Here is a 15462-nt window from a genome sequence, read left to right on the forward strand (position 1 = left end):
AATTTTCGATAGCTAGCCGGTTCTCGGTATTTGATAAGAGAGTCGAGGTACTGATTCTGATTATAATGTTACTAATAGATTGTTTTCAAAACTGTTGCTAATGGCCTTCTTTCTTATGACAACAGGTTTTGTTTTATTATACTAATACTCTTATCTTTTATGGAAGTCTGACTGTCGAGATATTAATTAACATATTTTCGGCTCCGTTGCCGTTGATTTTAGCTTCCAACTCAACTCTTTTTAATCACATCGTGATGTATGCGTCTTCCTTAATAAATGAATTATTAAACACTATGTTTATTTTTCATTCAAATTAGTTGTTTCTCTATTTTGTGCTCAGACAAACAAACAAACTCTTCAGCTTAATATCATTAGTATAGATTTTCATAGCATTATTTTATTTTCTAACTTAAATTACACATTAAATTAATATTAACCGCTTTGGTGGCCAGAACGCCGATACCACTGCGTCGGGAGTTCGTAGGTTCCCTCACGGAACACGACACGACGACACGACATGGGACACGAGTCCCACACGGAAAAATTATTTGTGCGATCCACAAATAAATGTGTCGGGGCTGGTTGTACTTTGAGTCCGTTGTTAGTGTGTTTGTTAAAGTCCCCGCGACATAAGAGCAATTCGTAGTACTGGAGTAATCTTTAAAAACATATTAAGTCTAACTTAAAAGAGAGCCTTGGCATGATTATAGCTAAATAAATAAATAAAATAAATAAATATTATTGGACAACCCACACACGGTCATTTGATTCCAAACTAAGCAGAGCTTGTACTATGTAAACCAAATAACTGATAAACATACTTATATACTTCTAAATACATACTTATATAGATACATTTACATCAGAACAAATACTCGTGCTCATTACACAAAGATTTGTCCCGGGTGGGATTCGAACCCACCACACGCGGCGCTACGGTTGTTGCGGCGAAGTGACCGCTTAAACCACTGCGCCAAACGGCAGTTATAAGTAACTAACTAACTGCTAACTTTTAGTTTTATGTATTTCCAGCATAAAGAAGCTGTATCTTTGGCTGTTGCCTGTTGCTGTTGCTGTTGCTTTAGCTGTTGTATGGACTACAGCCTTGGACTAAGATATATTATTAAGTAACCTTCAATTAAAATAGATTCATAATTAACTATCAACAACTTTATATAAAGGGATTATCGTCTTTTAAGCCATTCCATGATGGCCCTTAAACGAATACACGTAGTTGACGCTAATTAAAATTAACTAAATTAGTTTTGAAGATTATTGCAAAGTGGTAATTATTTTTTTATACATTGCCTGTGAAAGAATATACAAAGCACGGTGAGTACAAGTAGACACAAGATAAATAACAAATTAATACTTTATTGTATGTCAACTTTTTCAATAATTATTTTTTTGTCGCAGCTCTGTCTATGATACTTATTCAGACTTGATAACTGAATTAAATTTGTAATGACTTTTACTATTAAAATATCAATATTAGCCATTTATAAGAAACTACTTTAAATAATAAAAATAAAGTTTTCAGATTAAATAATAACATTTTTTATTTATTTTAGTACACACTTTACTACATACATTATATGGCGCATCTCTTTTTCAGTGAATAACTAAACATCTAGAACAGGATGTTGACAGAGTTGTTGTGTGTGTTGTTGTGCGCATGCGTGTTGTTGGCGCTGCGCATGCGCGCGTCACGTGCTCATGCGCACAAACCACCTCCTGCCTACAAGAGGTCATTGCCTATCATCGGAATAACACATTTAGTAATGGCAGACAACTCAAGTGAGCATATTATTACTAAGACAAATCATATGTTAGTTTAATATATAATTTTAAATTATATTTTACTAGAGGCCGTCCGCGTGGAAACCCTTCCCGTGTAAATCCCGATCCCTCGAGAGCTTTTGTGTTATTCTGGGTCTTCAGCTACCTACATACCAAATTTTATCGTAATCGATTCAGTAGTATTTGCGTGAAAGAGTAACAAACATCCACACATACTCACAAACTTTCGCATTTATAATATTAGCAGGATAAGTCAATGTAAATATTATAAACTGTAAAAGTGTGAATATTAAATTTCAATATTGTTATTCATGGTGAATAACTACTACATACATTTTAGTACGTGTACTAATATTTCAAAAACAAATAGTAAAAACTAGCTCACCCGCGCAGCTCCGCTCACGCCTTGTTGTTTTTATTTAATACCGCACTTTTTCAAATTTATTTTTTTACACCTTCTCTGGACTTCCACAAATAATTCAAGACCAAAATTAGCCAAATTGGTCCAGCCGTTCACGAGTTTTAGCGAGACTAACGAACAACTATTCATTTTTATATGTATATTTAATTTTTATAAGTTGGGAAAATTGATTGCAGAATTTTGGACCGTAATAAAATCAATAACTGAAGATACAGTAAAGCAAGGAGGAGTCACTGCCACAAGAATTGGTCTAGATAGAATATACTGTAAGTATAGTATAGTTGATACTTGTTTTAAAAATTTTGGGATTTTATTTTATTTATTAGTTTTTTACTTTAACAAGAGGACGAACTTTCTGCGTAAAGCTCGTGAAATAGTACAATAAAATCGTTCACTTCATGTCACGCAAAAGGTCTGCTTTTTCACTGCAATCGTAGAAACAGAGAAGTGTCCAGTGAAAATTTTTGTAAATCTGATCAGCGCCTTCAGCGGCTTTCAGTGGTACTAATTTAAAAGTACTTTTTAACTGTCAAACTCTTGGTAGTCAATAGTATCAACTGTAGAAAATCGTGGAATCAAGATCGTGTGTGTAAATATCATGTGCTCTATGCTCATCGCTCCGATCGAATTGTCACCGGAATAAAACAGTTATTCTCTCAACATTTCAGTTGTCACAGATCCTGAGGACGCTTTAACCATAGCTAACACTTGTATAGAAAAACCTCACTTTTATAAATTCGGAGAGTTCGCTTTAGGACAAGGTTTAGTTACCTCTTCTGGTGAGTATATTAATATTGTTTACCTCTTTTATGATAATTATTGTCAAAAGTGCAAACATATGAAAAATAGAAACTTCGGAGTTCATCTGGGGGCACGGAAGTGCCCCCGCAAGTCGAGCAAAAAAAAGCAGCACGGCCGTAACATCCTTTTCTCGAAGCAATTCGGGCTATTTTTGACACCCCTATAATTTCGTTGTGAATAAAACAAGAAGCCTGGATTTTCAGCAACTAATTAGTCATTGTATAAACACGGCATATTTAAAATTTCAGTCAATTTGAACCAGTAGTTTAAGAATGACAACTTGTTAAAATTTTGAATTTTGTCACTCACTGATTCACTGACTCACTGACTCACCGATCATCAAAAGTCTAAGGTACTTCTAGCAGACTTAGAAGCTTAAAATTTAGAATACAAATAGGGTTTAGTGTCTTAATCATGGGAAAAATTTAATATTTTCTAATTTCGGTCCAGTTTTCTAAATACACCAACTGCAGCAATAACTTTGTAATCCCATATAAATGTATAAGATTACAAGGTTACATTTGCAGTTAATTAATTATTATTACTGTACAAAATAAAATAAAATAAAATAAATAGGTGTAAATAGGTACCTACTATATGAGGCATAACGGGAGGGGTATAGGGTGGGTAAGGGTGTGTAGTGTAGATCGACTTGGTCATCGCAAGAAAACACAAATTCGCCATTAACATTTCAGGAGCATTAACTTCTCGTAGTGTTGTGTAGTGTGATACATACTAATAATTAAATCATGCGATGACCAAGTCGATCTATTTGTTTTAAAGGTATTTTTTTTTTAAATTGGCATGATAATAACATACGTAATAACTTAAGACAGAAGGTCCTTTAAGTAGAGACTAAATAGATTAATCGACTTGGTATTATATAGATCTCACCACTTTTTACGGCGAGACTTGAGGTTTTTATAGAATGTTTTTGATGGCATATGTTTTACTTGTCTTTGAAATCAGTAGCTCAATTCTCTGTTACTATTGACTACCGACAACCGACCTGGCATCGAGAAATTTTGTATGAAAATCTGATCAACGCCTCTGATGGGCGTTGTAGAAACTTTTTTGGCAGTACATTCTAAATGTCAAAATGTCGATAGCTAGCCGGTTGTCGGTAGTCGATAGTGGTACAGAATCGAGCTACAGAAGTTTTTTTTGCAATTACCTAGACATTTTGATTTAGACCGCAGGAAGACACTGATTTTTTTTCTGACCGAAATGAGTTAATACTTCGTCACTCATAATATTAATAGTCGAACAACCATTTAGGTTCGAAGTGGAAGCGTCACCGAAAGTTATTGAATCCGGCATTTACTTCTTCCATCATCCATGGGTTCCTGGAGACCTTCAACAGACAAGCCGAGAAGTTAACTACTGAGCTAGCTGAATTTGCTGGTAAAGGGCCGTTTGAAGCAACGTGGTATATCCATAATATATCTCTACAAACTTCATGTTGTAAGTATTGAGACTCTACATTCAGTCATTTCAGTCCCTGGCTAGTAATATATTTTGACCGAAGTTGTGGCCAGTTTTGTCATGAAGTTACTTTTCGAGACTTTGCAGTTGTAGTGCTCATTATTCTGTAAAAGTCAAAGTTGTTCAAAGCACCTGAAAGGTCTTTGACATGTAAGTTCTTATTCATGACGTATTAATTGAATGACTTTACTTCATGATATTATCCTTCGTTCTAGTGAATACATTTGGAACAACAATCTTCCACGACGAAGAATTTTTTAAACAGTTCTTGAAAACCGTCGAACAAGCAATGAATGTGGTAGTACAACGATTCATTAATGTTTGGCAACACAGTGATTTGTTATATAAACTGAGTGGATTGAAAAAGAAACAGGATGAATTGGCGAATACGCTTACAGAAATGACGAACAGAGTAAGTTATTTGATAATTGTTTTATTTGACTCGTGTATCTTAGAGCCCTGCGTCATTGGGAGGCCTTGGCGGCGTCGTCGGCTACGTATCCAAGCAGTTAATATTGAAATATATGTCACCTAACTCACTTGGCGACGCGGGCGGTGAGGCAGCGTCGCCAATTTGTAAGCGTAGTCACAAGCGACCGCTCCTTACGTGACTTCTGGCTATTCTGGCAGCCTGGCGACGTTGCCACTATAATGTGCACGTGTAAACTGCGCCACCCTCACTGAGTCGCCATTCAGCCGCCACTTTGAACGCTCGCTCAAATATTTTATATTTGATAATGAAAAACAAAAGGTTCGATAATAAAATTAAAAAATATAATTCATCAAAATTTGATGATATTTGTAAATCTCCATATAGCTCAAAAAAAAACACCACTTCGGCTTCAATCGGATAAAAAAAGAAAGCAGCTGTAGTTCCTTTTTGCTATCATTTCTTTTTCTATTTTTCTGCGACGTACATAGCAAAGAAGTGCAATTTCTTCTACGTCCATTTTTGACGACGTAAACGAATTAACAGCTGAGACGCCATGTTTACTCGACATGGCGACCTACTGCTGCCAAAAGTAGCCAGACTTGCGCCACTGGCGACACCGACATGGCGTCCTAATGAGGCCCTAACTCTTATTGGTCCGGACCTCACCCTCTTACCACAATGTCTCACCGCAACATTTCTGTCCATGTAGTCTTGAGTAGTTCTTTTGATCTTTTCTAACAGACTAACTTCCTATCTGTTTCGGTTGCTGTTGCCGAAGAACAAACATTTTTACATTCTTATTATTATGTTTTTTTATTAAATATTTATACTGCTTTGTCCCTAAATCTTCGCACAGGTTATTCAGAATACAGCAGCAGCATTAAAAGAGCAACACAACTATAGAAATATAGTTGAACATAAAACAGGTACGTAGTGAAATATTGTGTTGTTTAAACTTATGCAAGTGTTTTATTTTAATATTTACTGTTTACTTTTCTAGGTGCAGCATCTTTCTTAGAAATAATGTTACCTCTTCGAGACAATAACTCTCTGTCTGATCAAGAATTCAAAGAAGAATTAGACACTACTGTTGTTGCCAGTTTTGAAACAACTGCTCAACTATTTGAAGCTATTTTGATATTAATTGGATCACATCCAAAAGTTCAGGAACGTTTATACGAAGAGTACGTTGCAATCGCATTCTTTTTACTAAAAAAAATAATAATAATTGGCTAAAACTACTATGATTTTAGGATAATAGATATTGTGGGACAAGAAAGAGATGTAGATAAAGAAGATCTACGAAAGTTGGTGTATACAGAAGCTGTGATAAACGAATGTCTTCGATTTCAACCGACAGTACCAATACTGCCGAGATGCGTTAGTCAAGATGTTAAATTGAGTAAGTAATAGAAGTCTAACAAGCTAGAGTGATAAAATATCGCTATGCATTTCATAATTCGGTCCATTTTTGCAAGACTGACAAAAAAGTCGTTGATATTTGATGTCAACAACTAAAGCTTGTATCGAAAAAACGTTAAGTGAAAATACAAGTTAGCAGTGAATTACGAGTTGCGAATGAATTCGCAAATTCTTGCAGTACTACTGCTTCATCAGTTCATTCATCCTAAACTAAACATCCTTTTCAGAAAATTATACAATTTGCGCCGGTAGTCAATGTGGCATACTTGCGAACGGTTTTCACCGAGATCCTGTTTGGGGTCCAGACGCTGATCAGTTCAGACCGGAGCGATGGCTGGAGCCTGACACACTTCCTAACATAGCAACGGCTTTTATTGGCTTTAGCCTTGGAAAGAGATCTTGTATAGGTAATTATATTGATAATCATTTGTAGTAATATTTCTCAGATCGACAGAACAGAATGTAAAATCTCATAGTTACCTATCACATCATTTTTGTGTTTGCGAGACAGTTCATAAAAAGATATATTGTTAAGATATGATATATATATTCGCTAAGCCTTTGTTCCAAGCTATGTTGGAGTCGGCTTCCAGTCTCACCGGATGCAGCTGGATACCAGTGTTTTACATGGAGCGACTGCCTATCTGACCTCCACAACCTAGTTACTTGGGTATTAACACGATACCCTTCGGTAAGACTGGTTGTCAGACTTTCAAGCTTCTGACTACTGTTAACGACTGTCAAAGATCTTCGAAAATGACAGCCGGGACCCACAATTTATCGTGCCTTCCGAAACACGGAGGAACTCGATATGTATAAGATGGTCACCCATCCACGGAACAACCTCGGCAAGCGTAGCTTAACCTCAGAGATCGATCCGTGCGGCTGTTGTTAACTAAGCTACGAGCTCCTCATTCTTAAGATATGATGATGATAGATAATTCTATTCATTGATCCTTTGCAGGTAAAATATACGCGATGACGTCACTGAAGGTGTCGCTGGTACACTTAGTACGGAAGTATCACGTGATGGGTGATCATAACAAACTGCAGTTCACGCTTGATGTCACATTGAAGCCCGTGAAAGGACACGAGATCAGTTTACAACGACGTACACAAGACTTACCTTCTGAAAAATAATAGAGACTGTTTCTTTTAACCTTCGCTGCAAATGAAATAAGCGAAAACTAACCCTCTTATTCAAAAGCCCACTATAAACCTATTTTAGTTAAAAAGCTACTATAATATGTTTTCTCTTTTTCATTTCGCTAAGGAGTGAAAGAAACAAAACAGTTTATAAGCTTTTCATAACTTCATATATTTTTATGAATAAAGGAGTAAATGTTTTCTAACAATAGGGAATATGCGTGTATTTTTTTTATTTTTTTAAATGATAATTTACATCATTATATGAACGTTAAAAAAAAAATCAGCTAAAAAAAAACGAAATTTTGCTCGAAATAAATACTTTTAAAATAGTAGGCTGATTTCATCATTTTAAACGACCGCCATTTTGGCGCGCTTGACGTGACGTCAAAGTCTATAATAGCAATCAACTAGTGAATAGCTACAAACGTGTTTCGGCCTCTATTTTATGAAATTATTTTGTTTTATTTCAATTACACAATGCAGGAGTGCAGTAAACCAACTTTCAAGTACTGTATCGTGCCCTTATGTAAAAATACAAATAAAAATGCACCAAATAAAGTGTTTTTTCTTGTACCAAGAGGTGCTGCAGTAAGGAAAAAATGGTGTAGAATCATGAAAAGAGACATGATATCTCCATCAACTTGTTTATATTGTTGTGAAGACCATTTCGACGTAAGTATTCATTCCATTTTATGTACAAATTGTTTATTTATCTGCTAAACTTTGCTAGCTAGCTATGTTCAAAGGTTTGGTACAATTACGACCACTTGACTGACTGAAACCCAATGACACTGAACAGAATTCTAGAATTTCAATATATTTGTGCACAAGAATGCCTATTGCAAACTAATATTATTTTAAAAACTCTTATATGCACTATTTATCCGTTTCACATTTAATTTCATGTTTTATTTTTTGTTTTTCAGTTAGAAGAGGATACAGCTAATTATATTGAGTACAAAATAATGAATTTGCAAGAAAAACACAAAACTGTATTAAGATTGAAGAAAGGTATCCTACCTCACAAAATCCAATGTCAAAAGGATGCTGAAACCCAGCCATCGTTGGAGAGAAAATCTTACAAAAAGAGAAAACATAAAGAAATAATTGAAGAAGCTTTATCCGCACCACCCGCTAAACAAAGTGTTAGCACTACAAAGCTAACTGATTTGTCACAAATTGATCAGATGGAAGCAAGTACAAGTGCATCTTCATCTCAGGTGAACATAGAAGATATAGAAATGAAAAACCTCTGTGAAGCTGGTTGCAGCACTTCATTATCTACTGAGAAGATGTATGTTGACACAAGCTGTTCAAGTGAATAGTAAAATTCACCCCTTTTATTTCAGTAGACGTAAAATCCAGGTTTGATGCAAAAAACGTGGTCATCATAAACACATCAATTTTCGGGAGATTGTCCGATTGTGCTTTGACGAAACCAATATCTGTCATTTTTCTGTAAGTCTTATGACTTTATTTTTACGAAAAAAATGTAATATAACTTCAATATTTACTTCAAATCACAATAAAACGGAATTAAATCGTTAACAGCACAGAACTGAGAACAGTATTATTTGTTATTATAGACTTTGACGTCACAACTCGTTCCGACCAATAGCGTTGCGTTTCAGCTCATTTGAATTTTTCTCGTATTTTTTGCCCTTTTTATTTCATAATTTCTTATTCAAAACGTATTTATATTAAAAAATATTAACGTGTACGCAATTCCTAGGCAATAAACTTTAGGAAAAAAAATATTTGAGCGTTATTTGAATCTTACGCATATTCCCTATTCCTTATATTAAACGCTCGGGTGTCGTCGGCAACACACTTATTGAACGTCACCGAATCAGCATAAATAAAAACGCCGAATACATTTTATTGATCCTTATTCTACACATATTATAAGTGCGATTACTTATGACGATGCATGTATGTTATATATGAAATATGTAGCCTCAGTATGTCTGTTATTTGTTTCTGTTAATACATAGAATATATCAGACACCATATACGAAGTCCTGCACAGCTGGCTGATTTCAATGTGACTGTCCGCCGTAGCCGAATAATTGGTCAGTAGCTCGATTCTCTACTGCTATCGACTACCGACAACCGACTTGTCATCGAAAAATTTTGTATGAAAATCTAATCAGCGCCGCTGACGGGCGTCGTAGAAACTATTTTGACGGTACATTCTAAGTGTCAAAATTTCGAAAGCTGGCTAGCTTTCGAAATACCGGCTACCTGTCGAGAAATTTAGCACGAAAATCTGTTCTGCGCGCTACGTAAGACTTATTCTATTTTGCAGTGGCATTTTAGGATTAGTTAGTTAGGATTGGCTACGAGTTCCTCGATTTCGGCATTTTTGCGAATCCGCCAGCTCCGATAGGGTCTCTGCACGGGGCCCAAGATCTATCGAGGGACCAATAAAATTATTTGTATATTTGTGTTTTTCCATCAATTGCTATGTTATCATAAATAAAAATATTTATTAATTTATTATGTTATGTTATGCTAGTTCTTCAAACTTCACGATGTCACGCGGCTTTTGGAAATACAATGTTTAAGACGCATTTAAACCAGTTCCATTAGCTAAATAACAACAATATTCTATCTAAATCTCAAAATAGTACACGACAATCCAGCGTTTGTCAAACTACTTTTTGCCTTGGAATAAAAAAGACTTACATAATATTATAATGTAACGTGTCACAAACGCGATTGAAAACCCAAATTTCGATCGAATTTCATCGACCGTAGTGAACACGTCGGATGAACAAAATAAATAAGGTATTCTAACCTTTATTTTCAAATCGGGATTAAAACCCGTCACATTTTATTATTATTATGTGTACAAGTCGCGACAGTTTTAAAATCTTTAAAAAAGATTTAATCAACACTCAAAATTTGTAATTAACATACATAATATATGTTATGTGTTTTTCGACTTGCTATATAAAGAGGACTGTCATCTCTACAACCATTCTATGATAGATCTTATTTAAACACAGTTGTTAGCGTCAAAAATTTAAAATAAAATTTATTGTAAAGTGGTGCTTGAACGAAAACATCTATAACAAGATGTTGTCAGTGTTGTTGTGTGTGTTGTTGTGCGCATGCGTGTTGTTGGCGCTGCGCTTGCGCGCGTCACGTGGGCACGAGCTTCCTCCTGCCTGCAAGGGATCATTGCCTCTCATCGGAATAACACATTTGATAATGGCAGACAACTCAAGTATGTACATTTAATGTCTACAATTTATGGTTTATTCGCAATCTGTCGCTACAATTGTTGAGCGAGTTTATAAGCCAACATAGAGATAAAAATAAATAATTTTAAATTTATTCATGGTAAAGCTTCCTGTCCTTTGATTGCAGAAGTCTGGTCTCTCATGGAATCAGTAGGTAAAGACACTATGAAAAAAGGAGGAGTCACTTCATCAAGAATTGGAATTGATAGGTTCTATTGTAAGTATCTCTTATTTGGTACCTAAGTGTATTTTTTACCTTCTTATTTTAATTGTAATTTGTAGTTTCAATCACCTTAAATGAACAAAGAATTGGACATCTGTAATGTTGTGTATCTCTAAATAAATTTTAAAAAAATATATTAATTTTAATTAGCTGTACCAAAAAACTTAGCTATGTTAAACGCAGATACAATTTTACGACCGCTAATCTATCTATCTATATATATAAAAATGAATTGCTGTCCGTTAGTCTCGCTAAAACTCGAGAACGGCTGGACCGATTTGGCTAATTTTGGTCTTGAATTATTCGTGGAAGTCCAGGGAAGGTTTAAAAGGTGAGAAAAATTCGAATAATTGCCGGGAAAATCCTCAAAACAGCATTTTTGACAACACCAATTAGTCATGATCTCCTGGTAGCTGTAGATCTATTTTCCGATCAGAATTAGGCCTAAAAAACCAAAAAACGGCTCTATAAACTCTAAAAATTCTAAAAACTTATAATTCGCCAATTTAAGAATACTCCACATAAAAAAAGAACTAGAAAAGAAGTCATTTGTTGCCACAGTAGACTAAACTCATCAGAGGGTGGCAATTTTACAAAAATGGTTGTCATTTTTAAACTACGCGAGATAGATTTTTTTTTAATTATTTTTTGAAAGCCAACACAACTCGGCCTAGCTCAGGTTTTCGTTTTGACGTTGAGTTTTGGGACACGTTGTATATAGAAGAAAGCGTGAGCGGAGCTGCGCGGGTCAGCTAGTGCCGAATAAAATCAGCTATTCTTACAAAATTCCAGTTGTCACGGACCCAGAAGACGCTTTAACCATAGCCAACACATGCTTGGATAAACCTCGCTTCTATAAATTTGGAGAGTTCCTTATAGGACAAGGTTTAATAATCTCTTCTGGTGAGTTTATAAATTTTCGATTTATTATAATATTATTATTTATTTATTTATTTTATATTTTATTTAAAAAATCTGTAATTTAATTCCTTTTTTTTTCTTTCAAACAACTGTTTAGGTTCCAAGTGGAAGCGTCATCGAAAGCTACTGAATCCAGCGTTCACTGCGTCAGTCACCCATGGCTTCATGGAGACCTTCAACAGACAAGCGGAGAAGTTAAACACTGAGCTAGCTGAATTTGCTGGTAAAGGGCCGTTTGAAGCAACTTATTATATACAGAATATATCACTGCAAGCCTCGTGTCGTAAGTATTGATAGCGAACAATATTCTCTAACTAGCCATCCTGATAATAAGGTCGACTCAGAACTTCCCATGCTCCCAGAAGCAATGAGATCTATGAAAAACTTCTTGTAGTCACTGATTTTTTTCTTACACGAGTGGTCCCCAGTGGTACTGTTGTAGCAGTCAGACAAATCTTTAATTTCACAACACCTCGCTCTGGGTCTCGAGTGTTTGATTTATTTATGTTTTTTATCAAAAGGTTTATTTCTGTCGCATTATCTTCCATTTTAGTAAATACATTTGGAACAACAAGCTTCCACGACGAAGAATTATTTAAACAGTTCTTGGAAACCGTCGATCAAGCAATGAATGCGGTAATACAAAGATTTGTTAATATTTGGCAACACAGTGATTTGTTATACAAACTGAGTGGATTGAAAAAGAAACAGGATGTATTGGCAAAAACGTATACAGAAATGACGAACAGAGTAAGATAATATTTTTTCATAGTTTTATTTTGATGGACTTTAGTGTCTTGTTGGTGATGGTTTCGTTCTTCCTCGTATTTTCCAAATTGTCTTTGCTTTCACTTAGTCTTCTTGCCAAAATGTCTCGCTGAACATTTTTGTACAAGTGGTCTCTCTATGATTCTATTCTCGGTCAGTTCCGGCAACTGTTTGCCGATGTTATCAAGTGCATAATTTCATCATTTTCATAATATTTCGTTCTTGTCAGTCCTAAAAATTATTATTAATATTATTAAAAAACATATTACTTTAAACACGTCGTAAGATATATCCTTTACCCACAGGTTATTCAGAAAACAGCAGCAGCATTAAAAGAGCAACACAACTATAGAAATATAGTTGAACATAAAACAGGTACGTAGTGAAATATTGTGTTGTTTAGACTTATGCAAGTGTTTTATTTTAATATTTACTGTTTACTTTTCTAGGTGCAGCATCTTTCTTAGAAATAATGTTACCTCTTCGAGAGAATAACTCTCTGTCTGATCAAGAATTCAAAGAAGAATTAGACACCATTGTTGGTGCGAGTTTTGAAACAACTGCTCAACTACTTGAAGCTATTTTGATATTAGTTGGATCACATCCACAAGTTCAAGAACGTTTATATGATGAGTATGTTGCATTCGTATAACGAAAAAAGAACAATATGTGACTAAAACTACAACACGAATAATATTTATAGTTTAACCAAACTAGCAATGATTTCAGAATGATGCAGATCGTGGGACAAGAAAGAGATGTAGATAAAGAAGATCTACGAAAGTTGGTGTATACAGAAGCTGTGATAAACGAATGTCTTCGATTTCAACCGACAGCACCAGTACTGCCGAGATGCGTTAGTCAAGATGTTAAATTGAGTAAGTTATGGAACTCTCCGGTTAGAAAGGTTTAAACAATGAGTTGTGAAGTCCGTGTGTTCTGTATCAGGAAGTTTGGTGTCAATTGATCGGCGCGCCACGTTATTGTAAAGCCGGTCTTCACTTAGATCAAACAATGAACTTTACCATTCTCGGTTTTAATAGTAACTACATATAAATTTACATTTTATTAAGTATTCATCTAAATATACGCCATTAATTTCAGAAAATTACACAGCTCGTGCAGGCAGCCTATGTTTCATACTTGCGTACGGTATCCACCGAGATCCTGTTTGGGGTCCAGACGCTGATCAGTTCAGACCGGAGCGATGGCTGGAGCCTGACACTCTACCTGATATATCAACAGCATTTATTGGTTTCAGTCTTGGAAAGAGATCATGTATAGGTGATTATAATCATTATTTATTAATTGTAATAGTTATACGGGGAAAAGCTTTATTAAAGTAAAACCAGCCTACACAGAACACGCGATATGTAGGATATGTAAGTACATAATTATGTTTAGTTGACTATTGTGTACTTATTTTAGTATCTGCGAAGTAGTTTTGAGAAAGATGTTATGAGTAATTACTGGATTTTCTTGGCTGTAGGTAAAATGTACGCGATGACGTCACTGAAGGTGTCGCTGGTACACTTAGTACGGAAGTATCACGTGATGGGTGATCATAACAAACTGCAGTTCACGCTTGATGTCACATTGAAGCCCGTGAAAGGAAACGAGATCAGTCTTCTACGAAGGAAGAAGGACTATCTATAATATCAAGCACAAACACTGAAACTTGTAAAAAATAAGCAACTTTTGAACGACTGAAACACACAGACAAACAAACAAACAAGACCCGAAACCGAGTATTGTATCGTTGAGAGCCGAAGAGTTTGTTTGTTTGAACGCGCTAATCTTAGAAACGACTGGTCCGATTTGAAAAATTGTTTCAGTGTTAGATAGCCCATTTATCGAGGAAGGTTATAGGTTACATATCATCACGCTTCAACCAATAGGAGCAGAGTACCAGTAAAAAATGTTACAAAGCGGTCAAAATTTTGAACCATTCTCTCTTATATGTTACGCAAGCGAAGTTGCGCGGGTCAGCTAGTTATAAAGATAAAAATAAATTGGTATTCAGCTGCCCCCGGTGAGACTGGAGGCTGACTCTAACATAGTTTGAAGAAAGGCTAGGTTTATCACTGTAAACTTACTTTTAGCGTGTTTTTGTAGTAATCCGGTATGTGGTTTTAAGTAAACATTTTTAACTTTCAAACTCTATGCAATAAAAATAGAAAAACCAAAAAATCTGCCGAAAGATAGGTATAACAATGGGTAGAAACTGTAATGTTAGGACGTCCTCAAATGAGTCTAATGAATAAACACAGGATTAAGCTTAATTAAAATCCAGGAATCTAGGAATAACTTTATATTTGATTGTAGCTACTGACAATAAAACACTACGGATGTTATATAACTGACCTTCTTCTATCGAGCATGACGTCATTGGCGTGTTTAATTTATATTATTTTCTGTTTATATAATTTTGACACAGTACACTTAACATAGAAAATAGAAAAATATATTATGTTTTAATTCACATTTGTTTTATTCTCATTTCTTACTTTTTTATGTTAAATGTAGATGTCAGTGGACTATGCACTCGGTCACTGGCCAATAAACGAAAATCATTGTGGTGATGGAATGCATCAATAAAATTATTTGCATAGTCTTTTATTGGAAGATTTATTTTTCCCCGTTACTGTGTATCTGAGTTAAGAAAGGTTCGTTAAATTGTGTGCCCGGCTGCCTTTTTCAAAGATCTTTGATACTCGTTACCAGTAGTTAGAGTCTTGAAAGAAACCACTGTCACCAACGAGAATTTTGTTATAATCCAAGTAACTGGGTT

The 15462-nt window shown here is 35.2% G+C and overlaps 2 protein-coding genes across 3 annotated transcripts; both read left to right on the plus strand.

Annotated features, from left to right (window-relative positions):
* The first annotated feature begins 1640 nt into the window (after positions 1-1640).
* LOC142983407 (cytochrome P450 4V2-like) lies at positions 1641-7502 on the plus strand. Its single transcript, XM_076130242.1, has 9 exons — positions 1641-1797; positions 2890-3000; positions 4301-4486; positions 4723-4919; positions 5797-5866; positions 5941-6124; positions 6194-6342; positions 6590-6769; positions 7327-7502. The coding sequence occupies exons 1-9, from the start codon at positions 1641-1643 to the stop codon at positions 7500-7502; spliced, it is 1410 nt and encodes a 469-aa protein (XP_075986357.1).
* A 3014-nt stretch (positions 7503-10516) lies between these two features.
* LOC142983601 (cytochrome P450 4V2-like) lies at positions 10517-15149 on the plus strand. Of its 2 annotated transcripts, none has more exons than XM_076130567.1 (10): positions 10517-10743; positions 10887-10976; positions 11775-11885; positions 12001-12186; positions 12457-12653; positions 12977-13046; positions 13121-13304; positions 13389-13549; positions 13776-13955; positions 14161-15149. In XM_076130567.1, exons 1-10 carry the CDS (start codon positions 10593-10595, stop codon positions 14325-14327), a joined length of 1497 nt encoding a protein of 498 aa, XP_075986682.1. In that variant the 5' UTR covers positions 10517-10592; the 3' UTR covers positions 14328-15149. The 2 variants fall into 2 exon arrangements, with proteins under 2 accessions (XP_075986682.1, XP_075986683.1); XM_076130568.1 differs by having other exon boundaries at positions 13401-13549.
* The last annotated feature ends 313 nt before the right edge of the window (positions 15150-15462 follow it).

Source organism: Anticarsia gemmatalis, chromosome 24, assembly GCF_050436995.1.
Source record: "Anticarsia gemmatalis isolate Benzon Research Colony breed Stoneville strain chromosome 24, ilAntGemm2 primary, whole genome shotgun sequence".
Taxonomy (NCBI): Eukaryota; Metazoa; Arthropoda; class Insecta; order Lepidoptera; family Erebidae; genus Anticarsia; species Anticarsia gemmatalis.